This window comes from Amblyomma maculatum, unplaced genomic scaffold (genome assembly GCF_055883805.1).
Source record: "Amblyomma maculatum isolate TAMU_Amacu unplaced genomic scaffold, ASM5588380v1 scaffold_19, whole genome shotgun sequence".
In the NCBI taxonomy this organism is placed as follows: domain Eukaryota; kingdom Metazoa; phylum Arthropoda; class Arachnida; order Ixodida; family Ixodidae; genus Amblyomma; species Amblyomma maculatum.
The window spans coordinates 8,688,451-8,703,234 of record NW_028146744.1 but is presented as its reverse complement, the minus strand read 5'-3'; the positions used below and the strand labels follow the sequence as shown (position 1 = coordinate 8,703,234).

Sequence of the window (14,784 nt, the reverse complement as noted above, 5' to 3'; positions counted from 1 at the left end):
ATGATTCTAGCTACATGTCGAGGACCTTGCAGAGCTTCTCATCCTAGCTGAGGGAATAGACTATGGAGACGTAGTCAAGTCCTTGGATCAGGTGGGTGCACTTTGTTTTCTTTGACGCAGTGTACTTTACTGCGAAAGAGCCGAGAAAAAAAAACACTTGCTGTATCATTGCCAGCCGGTCGCAAGCTTAAGCTTTCAGGGTCATCAGTGCAGTGCTTCTCACTGGCTAGGTGGTATCCATACGTGGTAATGGAAAGTCTGGGGAATTGTGTTTATTGGTGGAAATGGGCAGCCATACTTCAAACTGGAAATTTCATTAGTGAAAATCGTGTTCTCTGAACTGTGGATAGCAAAATTAACGGAACAAATATCGAAGTTTTGGCTCAGGTGCACATTTTTGTCAAATTATTTGCTTACGATGCAGCAAGCCGATGAAGAAAGATGACAGAACATGACCGATGGTGATAGTCATCATCATCATCATCAGCCTGATTATACCCACTGCAGGGCGAAGGCCTCTCCCATATCTCTCCACTTAACCCGGTTCTGTGCTAGCTGCATCCACTTGACCCCTGCGAACTTCTTAATCTCATCCGCCCACCTAACTTTCTGCCGCCCCCTGCTACGCTTTCCTTCCCTTGGAATCCAGTTTGTTACCCTCAGCGACCATCGGTTATCCTCTCTTCGCACTACATGTCCTGCCCATGTCCATTTCTTCTTCTTAATTTCCACTAGAATGTCGTTAACTTGAGTTATTTCTCTGACCCACTCTGCACGCTTTCTATCTCTTAATGTTACCCCTACCATTTTTCGTTCCATAGCCCTCTGGGTTGTCCTCAACTTAAGTAGAACTCTCTTGGTTAGCCTCCACGTTTCAGCCCCATAGGTGAGTACAGGCAAGATGCAACTGTTGTATACTTTCCTCTTGAGCGATACCGGTAAGCTGCTAGTCATAATCTGCGAGTGCTTGCCAAATGCGCTCCATCCCAATCTTATTCTTCTTGTTATTTCCTTTTCATGGTCCGGATCTGCGGTTACTACCTGTCCTAAGTAGATATATTCGTCTACTACTTCCAGTATTTCGCTACCTAATGTAAACTCCTGTTCCTTCCCGAGGCTGTTGAAAAAAAAAAGTAAAAAATGCCTCTGTGACAGACTAAATGATGGTCTGACAACTGCTCTTTCTCTTTTTTTGTGTAGGCATATGTGAGACCTAAGCAAATTGCATTGATGTTGGCATTGTATGTATAGGTTGCACGGCAGAGTACAATCATTGCTTTATTCCTTCAGCCCAAAGGTGGGATTCTTTGTTCTTTTAGCCCAGGCAGTTGATGAACTGCAATGCTTGGGCACCTGCAATCTTGTGAAATGTTAGGAGTAGACAGCATTCGTGACTGAGTGCGTTGCAATGGTGTTAGAGTTGTGTCATTACAAGGGTTGGCTGCATCTCTCACTTAGGCAAAGTTTTGAATGTTGTGCTTTCTTTATGCATAGTTCTTTCGCGCCATTGCCATTAGTGGGAACCATGCGAAGTACTCAACTCTGAAAGGTACTGTTTGAATGTATGCATTTGTGTCGACATGGTCTTGTGCTCATTGCTGTGCATTTGTTGCAGCTTCTGAAGGCCTATATTTGTGACTGCGGTCTTGTACCTTCACCTTTCACAATTTTTTTCTTCCCCACTTTCTTTCCATGATTCTAGCTACATGTCGAGGACCTTGCAGAGCTTCTCATCCTAGCTGAGGGAATAGACTATGGAGACGTAGTCAAGTCCTTGGATCAGGTGGGTGCACTTTGTTTTCTTTGACGCAGTGTACTTTACTGCGAAAGAGCCGAGAAAAAAAAACACTTGCTGTATCATTGCCAGCCGGTCGCAAGCTTAAGCTTTCAGGGTCATCAGTGCAGTGCTTCTCACTGGCTAGGTGGTATCCATACGTGGTAATGGAAAGTCTGGGGAATTGTGTTTATTGGTGGAAATGGGCAGCCATACTTCAAACTGGAAATTTCATTAGTGAAAATCGTGTTCTCTGAACTGTGGATAGCAAAATTAACGGAACAAATATCGAAGTTTTGGCTCAGGTGCACATTTTTGTCAAATTATTTGCTTACGATGCAGCAAGCCGATGAAGAAAGATGACAGAACATGACCGATGGTGATAGTCATCATCATCGTCATCAGCCTGATTATACCCACTGCAGGGCGAAGGCCTCTCCCATATCTCTCCACTTAACCTGGTTCTGTGCTAGCTGCATCCACTTGACCCCTGCGAACTTCTTAATCTCATCCGCCCACCTAACTTTCTGCCGCCCCCTGCTACCCTTTCCTTCCCTTGGAATCCAGTTTGTTACCCTCAGCGACCATCGGTTATCCTCTCTTCGCACTACATGTCCTGCCCATTTCTTCTTCTTAATTTCCACTAGAATGTCGTTAACTTGAGTTATTTCTCTGACCCACTCTGCACGCTTTCTATCTCTTAATGTTACCCCTACCATTTTTCGTTCCATAGCCCTCTGGGTTGTCCTCAACTTAAGTAGAACTCTCTTGGTTAGCCTCCACATTTCAGCCCCATAGGTGAGTACAGGCAAGATGCAACTGTTGTATACTTTCCTCTTGAGCGATACCGGTAAGCTGCTAGTCATAATCTGCGAGTGCTTGCCAAATGCGCTCCATCCCAATCTTCTTCTTGTTATTTCCTTTTCATGGTCCGGATCTGCGGTTACTACCTGTCCTAAGTAGACATATTCACCTACTACTTCCAGTACTTCGCTACCTAATGTAAATTGCTGTTCCTTCCCGAGGCTGTTGAAAAAAAAAAGTAAAAAATGCCTCTGTGACAGACTAAATGATGGTCTGACAACTGCTCTTTCTCTTTTTTTGTGTAGGCATATGTGAGACCTAAGCAAATTGCATTGATGTTGGCATTGTATGTATAGGTTGCACGGCAGAGTACAATCATTGCTTTATTCCTTCAGCCCAAAGGTGGGATTCTTTGTTCTTTTAGCCCAGGCAGTTGATGAACTGCAATGCTTGGGCACCTGCAATCTTGTGAAATGTTAGGAGTAGACAGCATTCGTGACTGAGTGCGTTGCAATGGTGTTAGAGTTGTGTCATTACAAGGGTTGGCTGCATCTCTCACTTAGGCAAAGTTTTGAATGTTGTGCTTTCTTTATGCATAGTTCTTTCGCGCCATTGCCATTAGTGGGAACCATGCGAAGTACTCAACTCTGAAAGGTACTGTTTGAATGTATGCATTTGTGTCGACATGGTCTTGTGCTCATTGCTGTGCATTTGTTGCAGCTTCTGAAGGCCTATATTTGTGACTGCGGTCTTGTACCTTCACCTTTCACAATTTTTTTCTTCCCCACTTTCTTTCCATGATTCTAGCTACATGTCGAGGACCTTGCAGAGCTTCTCATCCTAGCTGAGGGAATAGACTATGGAGACGTAGTCAAGTCCTTGGATCAGGTGGGTGCACTTTGTTTTCTTTGACGCAGTGTACTTTACTGCGAAAGAGCCGAGAAAAAAAAACACTTGCTGTATCATTGCCAGCCGGTCGCAAGCTTAAGCTTTCAGGGTCATCAGTGCAGTGCTTCTCACTGGCTAGGTGGTATCCATACGTGGTAATGGAAAGTCTGGGGAATTGTGTTTATTGGTGGAAATGGGCAGCCATACTTCAAACTGGAAATTTCATTAGTGAAAATCGTGTTCTCTGAACTGTGGATAGCAAAATTAACGGAACAAATATCGAAGTTTTGGCTCAGGTGCACATTTTTGTCAAATTATTTGCTTACGATGCAGCAAGCCGATGAAGAAAGATGACAGAACATGACCGATGGTGATAGTCATCATCATCATCATCAGCCTGATTATACCCACTGCAGGGCGAAGGCCTCTCCCATATCTCTCCACTTAACCCGGTTCTGTGCTAGCTGCATCCACTTGACCCCTGCGAACTTCTTAATCTCATCCGCCCACCTAACTTTCTGCCGCCCCCTGCTACGCTTTCCTTCCCTTGGAATCCAGTTTGTTACCCTCAGCGACCATCGGTTATCCTCTCTTCGCACTACATGTCCTGCCCATGTCCATTTCTTCTTCTTAATTTCCACTAGAATGTCGTTAACTTGAGTTATTTCTCTGACCCACTCTGCACGCTTTCTATCTCTTAATGTTACCCCTACCATTTTTCGTTCCATAGCCCTCTGGGTTGTCCTCAACTTAAGTAGAACTCTCTTGGTTAGCCTCCACGTTTCAGCCCCATAGGTGAGTACAGGCAAGATGCAACTGTTGTATACTTTCCTCTTGAGCGATACCAGTAAGCTGCTAGTCATAATCTGCGAGTGCTTGCCAAATGCGCTCCATCCCAATCTTCTTCTTGTTATTTCCTTTTCATGGTCCGGATCTGCGGTTACTACCTGTCCTAAGTAGACATATTCACCTACTACTTCCAGTACTTCGCTACCTAATGTAAATTGCTGTTCCTTCCCGAGGCTGTTGAAAAAAAAAAAGTAAAAAATGCCTCTGTGACAGACTAAATGATGGTCTGACAACTGCTCTTTCTCTTTTTTTGTGTAGGCATATGTGAGACCTAAGCAAATTGCATTGATGTTGGCATTGTATGTATAGGTTGCACGGCAGAGTACAATCATTGCTTTATTCCTTCAGCCCAAAGGTGGGATTCTTTGTTCTTTTAGCCCAGGCAGTTGATGAACTGCAATGCTTGGGCACCTGCAATCTTGTGAAATGTTAGGAGTAGACAGCATTCGTGACTGAGTGCGTTGCAATGGTGTTAGAGTTGTGTCATTACAAGGGTTGGCTGCATCTCTCACTTAGGCAAAGTTTTGAATGTTGTGCTTTCTTTATGCATAGTTCTTTCGCGCCATTGCCATTAGTGGGAACCATGCGAAGTACTCAACTCTGAAAGGTACTGTTTGAATGTATGCATTTGTGTCGACATGGTCTTGTGCTCATTGCTGTGCATTTGTTGCAGCTTCTGAAGGCCTATATTTGTGACTGCGGTCTTGTACCTTCACCTTTCACAATTTTTTTCTTCCCCACTTTCTTTCCATGATTCTAGCTACATGTCGAGGACCTTGCAGAGCTTCTCATCCTAGCTGAGGGAATAGACTATGGAGACGTAGTCAAGTCCTTGGATCAGGTGGGTGCACTTTGTTTTCTTTGACGCAGTGTACTTTACTGCGAAAGAGCCGAGAAAAAAAAACACTTGCTGTATCATTGCCAGCCGGTCGCAAGCTTAAGCTTTCAGGGTCATCAGTGCAGTGCTTCTCACTGGCTAGGTGGTATCCATACGTGGTAATGGAAAGTCTGGGGAATTGTGTTTATTGGTGGAAATGGGCAGCCATACTTCAAACTGGAAATTTCATTAGTGAAAATCGTGTTCTCTGAACTGTGGATAGCAAAATTAACGGAACAAATATCGAAGTTTTGGCTCAGGTGCACATTTTTGTCAAATTATTTGCTTACGATGCAGCAAGCCGATGAAGAAAGATGACAGAACATGACCGATGGTGATAGTCATCATCATCATCATCAGCCTGATTATACCCACTGCAGGGCGAAGGCCTCTCCCATATCTCTCCACTTAACCCGGTTCTGTGCTAGCTGCATCCACTTGACCCCTGCGAACTTCTTAATCTCATCCGCCCACCTAACTTTCTGCCGCCCCCTGCTACGCTTTCCTTCCCTTGGAATCCAGTTTGTTACCCTCAGCGACCATCGGTTATCCTCTCTTCGCACTACATGTCCTGCCCATGTCCATTTCTTCTTCTTAATTTCCACTAGAATGTCGTTAACTTGAGTTATTTCTCTGACCCACTCTGCACGCTTTCTATCTCTTAATGTTACCCCTACCATTTTTCGTTCCATAGCCCTCTGGGTTGTCCTCAACTGAAGTAGAACTGTCTTGGTTAGCCTCCACGTTTCAGCCCCATAGGTGAGTACAGGCAAGATGCAACTGTTGTATACTTTCCTCTTGAGCGATACCGGTAAGCTGCTAGTCATAATCTGCGAGTGCTTGCCAAATGCGCTCCATCCCAATCTTATTCTTCTTGTTATTTCCTTTTCATGGTCCGGATCTGCGGTTACTACCTGTCCTAAGTAGATATATTCGTCTACTACTTCCAGTATTTCGCTACCTAATGTAAACTCCTGTTCCTTCCCGAGGCTGTTGAAAAAAAAAAGTAAAAAATGCCTCTGTGACAGACTAAATGATGGTCTGACAACTGCTCTTTCTCTTTTTTTGTGTAGGCATATGTGAGACCTAAGCAAATTGCATTGATGTTGGCATTGTATGTATAGGTTGCACGGCAGAGTACAATCATTGCTTTATTCCTTCAGCCCAAAGGTGGGATTCTTTGTTCTTTTAGCCCAGGCAGTTGATGAACTGCAATGCTTGGGCACCTGCAATCTTGTGAAATGTTAGGAGTAGACAGCATTCGTGACTGAGTGCGTTGCAATGGTGTTAGAGTTGTGTCATTACAAGGGTTGGCTGCATCTCTCACTTAGGCAAAGTTTTGAATGTTGTGCTTTCTTTATGCATAGTTCTTTCGCGCCATTGCCATTAGTGGGAACCATGCGAAGTACTCAACTCTGAAAGGTACTGTTTGAATGTATGCATTTGTGTCGACATGGTCTTGTGCTCATTGCTGTGCATTTGTTGCAGCTTCTGAAGGCCTATATTTGTGACTGCGGTCTTGTACCTTCACCTTTCACAATTTTTTTCTTCCCCACTTTCTTTCCATGATTCTAGCTACATGTCGAGGACCTTGCAGAGCTTCTCATCCTAGCTGAGGGAATAGACTATGGAGACGTAGTCAAGTCCTTGGATCAGGTGGGTGCACTTTGTTTTCTTTGACGCAGTGTACTTTACTGCGAAAGAGCCGAGAAAAAAAAACACTTGCTGTATCATTGCCAGCCGGTCGCAAGCTTAAGCTTTCAGGGTCATCAGTGCAGTGCTTCTCACTGGCTAGGTGGTATCCATACGTGGTAATGGAAAGTCTGGGGAATTGTGTTTATTGGTGGAAATGGGCAGCCATACTTCAAACTGGAAATTTCATTAGTGAAAATCGTGTTCTCTGAACTGTGGATAGCAAAATTAACGGAACAAATATCGAAGTTTTGGCTCAGGTGCACATTTTTGTCAAATTATTTGCTTACGATGCAGCAAGCCGATGAAGAAAGATGACAGAACATGACCGATGGTGATAGTCATCATCATCGTCATCATCATCAGCCTGATTATACCCACTGCAGGGCGAAGGCCTCTCCCATATCTCTCCACTTAACCCGGTTCTGTGCTAGCTGCATCCACTTGACCCCTGCGAACTTCTTAATCTCATCCGCCCACCTAACTTTCTGCCGCCCCCTGCTACGCTTTCCTTCCCTTGGAATCCAGTTTGTTACCCTCAGCGACCATCGGTTATCCTCTCTTCGCACTACATGTCCTGCCCATGTCCATTTCTTCTTCTTAATTTCCACTAGAATGTCGTTAACTTGAGTTATTTCTCTGACCCACTCTGCACGCTTTCTATCTCTTAATGTTACCCCTACCATTTTTCGTTCCATAGCCCTCTGGGTTGTCCTCAACTTAAGTAGAACTCTCTTGGTTAGCCTCCACGTTTCAGCCCCATAGGTGAGTACAGGCAAGATGCAACTGTTGTATACTTTCCTCTTGAGCGATACCGGTAAGCTGCTAGTCATAATCTGCGAGTGCTTGCCAAATGCGCTCCATCCCAATCTTATTCTTCTTGTTATTTCCTTTTCATGGTCCGGATCTGCGGTTACTACCTGTCCTAAGTAGATATATTCGTCTACTACTTCCAGTATTTCGCTACCTAATGTAAACTCCTGTTCCTTCCCGAGGCTGTTGAACATTACCTTAGTCTTCTGCATATTGATTTTCAAGCCTACCTTTCTACTTTTCCTGTCTAGGTCATCAATCATTATTTGCAATTCATCTCCCGAGTTGCTTAGCAAGGCAATGTCATCAGCAAATCGCAGATTACTGAGGTATTCTCCATCTAGCCTTATCCCTAACTGCTCCCATTCCAAGTCTCTGAATACTTCCTCTAAACAAGCTGTGAATAGTACTGGGGAGATTGTGTCTCCTTGCCTAACACCTTTCTTTATGGGAATTTTGTTACTTTCTTTATGCAGAACTATGGTTGCTGTGCAGCCACTATATATATCTTCCAGCACTTTCACGTACGGCTCGTCTACCCCCTGATTTCGCAATGCCTGCATCACCGCCGAGGTTTCAACTGAGTCAAATGCTTTTTCGTAATCAATGAATGCTATGTATAAGGGCTGGTTATATTCCGCGCATTTTTCCATCACCTGATTGATGGTATGGATATGATCGATAGTAGAGTACCGTTTCCGAAACCCTGCTTGATCCTTTGCTTGATTGCAGTCTAAGGTTGTCCTGACTCTATTAGCGATTACCTTAGTAAATACCTTATACGTAACAGACAGTAAGCTGATTGGTCTGTAATTTTTAAGGTCCTTAGAGTCCCCTATTATTTGCTTATAGTGCTGTAAATGGCAAAGGTGTCATAGAGAGTCTTGAATGAATGCATTGCCAATGTGTTTTGTTTGTGGATATATTTATTTTTCCCTCTCTTTGTGCTTGTGCGCGGTGTAGAATAGTGGGTTCTATGTCAAAGGCCTCAAGTTCATGGACAGCAGCCTTGGCTGTAAGGAAGTGTGCTTCAAGTGGCGAGGGCTCAAAGGCTACTTGCGACTCAACTTGGTATCTGGTCCTCCAGCCTGCCTGGATTACATCAACTGCAACCATGGCTGAGGTAGGCTGGGTGACAGGACTGCAGCCTCTAGAGGGGTGGGGCAGCTGAGTCAGATTTTGGCTCCTGGTTCTTGATCGCATGTGTGTGTGTGAACCTAGTGATTCACAGGTGTGAATTAAATTGAATGCAGCCTGCTAACGGGGTCCAGCAATATCATGGGTGATCGGTTGTAACCTCCGTTACCCTCCCATGGAATGTTTAAGCGAGCATTGCATTGCCCTTTTCTTGAGTTCTATTTCAGTGCTTAGCTAGGGAACAGAGGACGAAGTTCGGGTATTTCAAGGGAAAGGAAATTGCAAGCGAAAGCAGGCAAACGTAGTTTCAAAATTAAGTTCAAAGTTCTCGCTAAGAATTTGACGCCCACAATCCACATGTTTGCTATACTGATATTCTCTTTCTTCTTGTGTTAGTATTGAATTTTTCTCCTCTTTTCCGAAAAGCATGCTACCAAATAGGCAGCATAAGTGGCATCATCAAAGTATTATGTGCAGCTATAAGTGGTCGAAGGAAAAAAAGGAAAGCTAGGGAACAAGGGAAGTTTGTCTGAAACAAAGGCTAAAATTTTCAGGGCCAGCAGGCGCCTGGTTTACGATTCCTTGGTATATGGGCTGTTTGTAATTTTGAGGTCTCAGGTTAAGCCGGGAACGGCTGATCTAAAATTCAAAGCTCAGAATTTCTTACCACTTTCATGTCTTATATTTTTGGTATACCACTGATCCCCAGCCCTAATTAGCTCTTACTTAACCGAGCATGTTTAAACCGTTCAGTTTGAGTGACGGTACGAATCGCCTTTCTCTGAGAAATCCGGGCCGCTTATGGATAGGTATTACCGTTAAGTATGTTGTAAGTTAAGTATGTTGCACTGCTGCAGTTTCGGGATTTATGTTTTCGTGAGCGATGAGAGTGATTTCGGAGACATGACGCTAAGTTCCCATGCTTGTCTCGCAATATTCCTGCTCAACAATGACGTTTTCATGCCCTTTCACTACTGCTATAGTTGACGATCCGAAGTGTCTTAAGAAAAGCGTGCTAATGCGGCCGACATACAAGACCGGCTGCTGAGTCCTGGATTTTACCATGTGGTGTAATGCTCGGAATAAGAAGTTGTGCATTGTCTGTTGGTTTAAAAATAAATAATTTCTGGCTATCTGATCCCTTGTACAATACTTCACTTTCATTTTTCTGTTATTCCATTGTCACTTCCCCGAAACATTAAAATCCCATCTAACTTCTCTTCTGTTGTTGATCAACGTGTTATTGTAAATCTTCCACTTATTTCCTTACGTCACCCGTGTTTCAAACCTGTCTTGAGTATTACGCATGTTTGATGTGCTATCACTAGCTATAACCCTGCTCAAAATAAGCTGATCACATTTTGATCCACCATCGCGGCTTTGGCGCCGTGCTTTTCGTGGGATGGAAACTGAGGTAGTTGATGAGGATAGCTTCGTCAGCATTTAGGCGTGATCAATTTTTTATAGAACGGGCAATACGGAGCAGGACAGTAGAAAAGCACAGTATTTCAGAGAACAGTTGGAGTTTTTGTCATGACACCTCTGGCTGTGCAAAACAATTCAACGCATCAAATGCGGTTTACATCTAATTTAGATACTGAATTTGTCTTGTACATTTGTCTCCTGAGTGATGCAACGTAACATCCACTGAGGTTACTTTCCTTTTCCCACGCAGCGAGTTTCAGGTTGACCTGTGGGCTTGCTGTGCTCTTCAAGAGACCCGGCACTCTAACGACGAATAGAAGATAATTGTTTTCCTGCGAGTAGGTTTTTGTAATAAATATACAATATCTCAAAATATATCTCTCTCATTTCATCCATATCAAATATAAAAAAGTGGCGCTATTGAGCAGTTTTTCAAATGCCAGTGCAGAAAAGTTCGCTCAAAGGCGTTTATAGCGAAGGTTTTTAAACTTTTTAACTGTGTGTCTTCGTGGCCACGTCTAACCAACATGAAACAGGCATAAGAATACGCGTAAGCTCCTGAAAGATAGTGCCTAGAACAGATTATGGGCACTATAGCTGTGGCTGACCGCAAGAAACCGATAGCCTTCTCTGTAAGTTTTGAGGACCGAAGCTGAACCTTCCTAGTTTTACGATACTTTAAATACACATATTCAGGTATAACAGCGCAAAATACAGAGGAGACAGAAGAGCAAAAACGCGTAACAAACGTGGACATTATTTCGTGTCATTTATACACTGTTGGGAACAGACAGACACGTGAGTTCTGCCACACGCCTCAAATCTCCCATGAGAATCATTGTACAGGCAACAGCTCCAGATTTTTTTGTCAAATGTATAGATGGTTTGCTGATACAATCATCTCGAGTCTTTGCTATCTCGGCTGCTTCAAGTATCTCGCGAACCAGCTGTTGTGCGTGTTTATCGATCACTTTACATCGTGAATACCCAGCCATGCAAATTTTCGATGGCCCTCACATGTATTCTAATACGCCTGCATCGACGTTAACTTCTGTTTTTTCTGACTTTCGTTTGTGCATCTGTGTACTTTTCTCCACATTTAAACGGCAGGGAATAAGCAACGCCTTCCGCGCATTCGAGAAAGCGACTCCGCGCAGTTTTTCTGGCTCTTCGGCGTTGACGCGCCGGCTCTTAAAACTTTTCGGGGCTGTAAGCACAACTGCAGGGCCTATTTTTTGAGGCGGTGGGAGATGTTATGGCGCCGTCTTTCGTTCAACTTTCGCGCAGTTTCTTGCTTAATCATTCGGCGACGGTGTGAGAGATAAGGCGTTCAATCTGGCGACGAAAGTTCGCTTCTATAGCATGAATTGAGCGCGTTTGACAAACGGAGGTTAGCAGCCATTTTAAGCAGTTTGGAGTGCGCCGATTGCAAAGGCAGTGGCGTCGCCTCTGGGTTCATAGGTCGAGCGCACTTTCCCTTAGGGAAACCAAGTCTTCGATCAAGGAACCTGATCGACCCTTGCACAGGAATCTCGTGCGTTGTAGTTAACGGGTAAGCATGACTAAAGCAGGCCTCTAAGGTTACGTCAAGGGAGTTTGTGCCGCCGCCATCACGAAGCAGGAGGTAATTGTCAACATTCCTGAACATCTTCCACACGTTGCTTTCCGTGAGGGTGTTGAGAATTGACATCGTTTTGTGCACGGTATAAGTCACTAAGGGCTGGGGCAAGGCACGACCCTATGCACACGCCGCGTTTCTGAAGATACGTCCTCTTCCCAAAGCACATAGGTGGATTTGAGGTGCACGGAAAGAAGTTCTAAAAACCCTCCTGTCGGCAACCCGCAGGCATTTTGGAACGTGATTGCTCCGTAAGTATCAATACAATTTTCCACGCAAACCATCACTTTGTCCTGAGGGATGGAATAATACAAATCTTTAACGTCTACCGAGCATGTCGCAAAGTCACTGCTAGAATTGTCACTTAAAAACTTAATCACATCGTCCGAGCATATCACCAATGAAGGGTCGCCACAGGTTAGTAATTTTAGTTTTTATTGTAGCAACAGGGCGACTGTTTTTGCCCGTCTGCCTGTTCAACTTCACTCTCGCTTCCAGGCTATCATTTTAAAGTCGGGCTTCAGGCAAACAACGGTAATATCAGCCATTGTGGGCTTAGTAGTAGAGCACTACAAGAATTAAGACTGCTTAAAAGCCGAAAATGAGAAAGCTTTTGTTTCTTCCTTTTTTTATTCTTCTTTCTATTACCTTCAATCCTTTTTCCTCTCTAGTTTTCTTGCTTGTTTTTCCCTTTCTATGTTCTACTATTTCCTTTGTCTTACACCGCAAATATAATGGGCTCGACCCCGCGACAACTTCGAAATCTAACGCACGATCTCACTGGATTCACTTTATCGAACTGAAACTTTAACGTTGATACTCAATTTTCATTATCATCATCACAACTACCAGTGTCAATACCTTTCATCGCTATCACCTCCATCGCTAAAACGATGTATATTATCCCATACCAATGTGGTTGGCTTTAATTTAGTATTATAATATATCGATTATCTCTGTAACCAAGCCCCATTCTTACACTGGTCTTTTTATTCTTTTCTAGTATCTCTCTCTCTCTCTCTCTCTCTCTCTCTATATATATATATATATATATATATATATATATATATATATATATATATATATATATTGCCAGGGGGCGCTCAGAGTGAAAGACGACGTTGAAGTGAATCGGCTCCGGACTCGCAGGACGTATCTAAACCTTGGACCGTGTGATTCTACCTGTACCGGCTCTGTTAATCTACCCCCTGTCGCCAACACCGTGACAAATCTGGTGGAGGTGCTGGGTATGATGTCCCGTACCCCTACGCTAAGCAGGAGTGCTGGCCATATATTCGTGGAATTCCATATATTCGTGGCCATATATATATATATACGCACGCACCTATATATATTATACATACATGCATATATATATATAATAGGGAGGGGGTTGAAGCTCGAATGGGTCCGGTCCCTTAGCAAAAAGAAGTACGTTTGGAATACACAGCGGCATATTTTTTACGCATTTTAAATGTAATTCGTATTCACGAATGTGCTCAAAATATGTCTGAAATATGTTCATCAAATTCCTTGCTGAATATTCAAAATGTATTTTTAAAATGTGTCAAAAATATCGTATCTTAAAGTACATTTCGAGTATAGTTCAAATAGGTGAAAAAAATATGTAGGCATTTTTTACATACTTAAAATGAATTAAATATGTACTTTTGCAAATATGAAATAAATTTGTCTGAAGTACACTTCAGGTATAGTAAATGGGTGGCCCTTGAAGATATATTTGCAGCACCCTTCAAGCATCCTTAGAAAAACCATGCTTAAAATCATATTTGGGGCAGCATCTTGAAAATGAATTTAAAATGTACTTTTGTAAATGTGAAAGCAATGTGCCTAAAGTATACCTCAATTATGAAAATGGATATTCCTTGAAAATATATTTCAAGCACACTTCAACCTGCCTTCAAAGATCAGTGCTCAAAATCATATTTGGGGTAGCATATTGGCAATGAACTAAAAATGTATTTCTGCAAATGTGTATTTAATTTGTCAAAAGTACAATTTTAATAAACAGACACTGGGGACTAAATTTAATGATCATTAAACCTTGTGCAAATAAAAATGCATTGTAATGATGTAGATGTGGATGACAGCTCGTGCGGACTGGCCACACGTGCGCATCCGAACAGTGATGCCGTTGTTAGCTGGAACGGTCAGGTAACGTGGCCGCGTGAGACTGGCATTCGGCAACGCATCATGGTACCCTGCCAGCCGCCAGCCCGTATGTTATCCGACGCAAGCGCTCAGCGCTCCAAGCCACATGCAGGCGACGCACGCTGCTGTCCCACACCTTGCTGCCAGCCATTGGCATTAAACAATGCCATTCATGTAGGATGCTCTTTTTGTTTTGTTTTCTTGTCATTTTCGTTGCCGTCCGTGGGTCCACTACATTGCCATGTGTGTTCAAGCTGTCTCTGGCTCCTGGTGGACCTGGGGCCACTAACAATATCACAGACATTACACTACCTATTACCGCGCGAGCTTTTTTAAACACATAAAACAGTGCTTCGAATAGTGTGCAGAACCCATATTCATTGCTCAACCCTTAATTCCTTCTGTGGATTATTTCAAAGGTAATGAAAGATATATTTTTTGCATATGCAACAAAGCTACATTCACAGAAAGAGTGCTCAACAATTTCTGAAATTTTAATCCAGCAGAAAAATTGACACACACATAGGCGCTATTGCACTGTATGGTGACAAAGACAATGTTGCATTTCAAGAAGAGAGCTTTGTCGGGCTGGCTGGTTCATGTTGAATGGAAGGAAGGAAGAGCTCAAACGGACGGGACGTGTAGGAAGGCGAGACAGACACATGAGCTGCTCATGCGCCTGTCTCGCCTTCCTACGTACGGTCCGTTTGAGCTGTTCCTTCCTTCCATTCAATG

The 14,784-nt window shown here is 43.4% G+C and overlaps 1 protein-coding gene across 6 annotated transcripts in view; it reads left to right on the top strand.

Moving 5' to 3' along the window:
- LOC146171642 (uncharacterized) overlaps positions 1 to 10,632 on the top strand; it is a 39,467-nt gene extending 28,835 nt beyond the window's left edge. The window contains exons 11-17 of one of the 6 annotated variants that reach the window (XR_014702827.1): positions 11 to 91; positions 1,703 to 1,783; positions 3,386 to 3,466; positions 5,076 to 5,156; positions 6,768 to 6,848; positions 8,666 to 8,820; positions 10,510 to 10,632. Coding sequence is in view for 5 of the 6 variants with exons in the window: in XM_084586421.1 (XP_084442547.1) it covers positions 11 to 91; positions 1,703 to 1,783; positions 3,386 to 3,466; positions 5,076 to 5,156; positions 6,768 to 6,848; positions 8,661 to 8,819 (564 nt within the window). In the remaining variant the exon portion in view is untranslated. Of the gene's footprint in view, positions 1 to 10; positions 92 to 1,702; positions 1,784 to 3,385; positions 3,467 to 5,075; positions 5,157 to 5,886; positions 5,952 to 6,767; positions 6,849 to 8,660; positions 8,821 to 10,509 lie in introns of those variants that run through there. The other 5 variants (XM_084586423.1, XM_084586421.1, XM_084586425.1 and 2 more) reach the window with 5 other exon arrangements.
- The last annotated feature ends 4,152 nt before the right edge of the window (positions 10,633 to 14,784 follow it).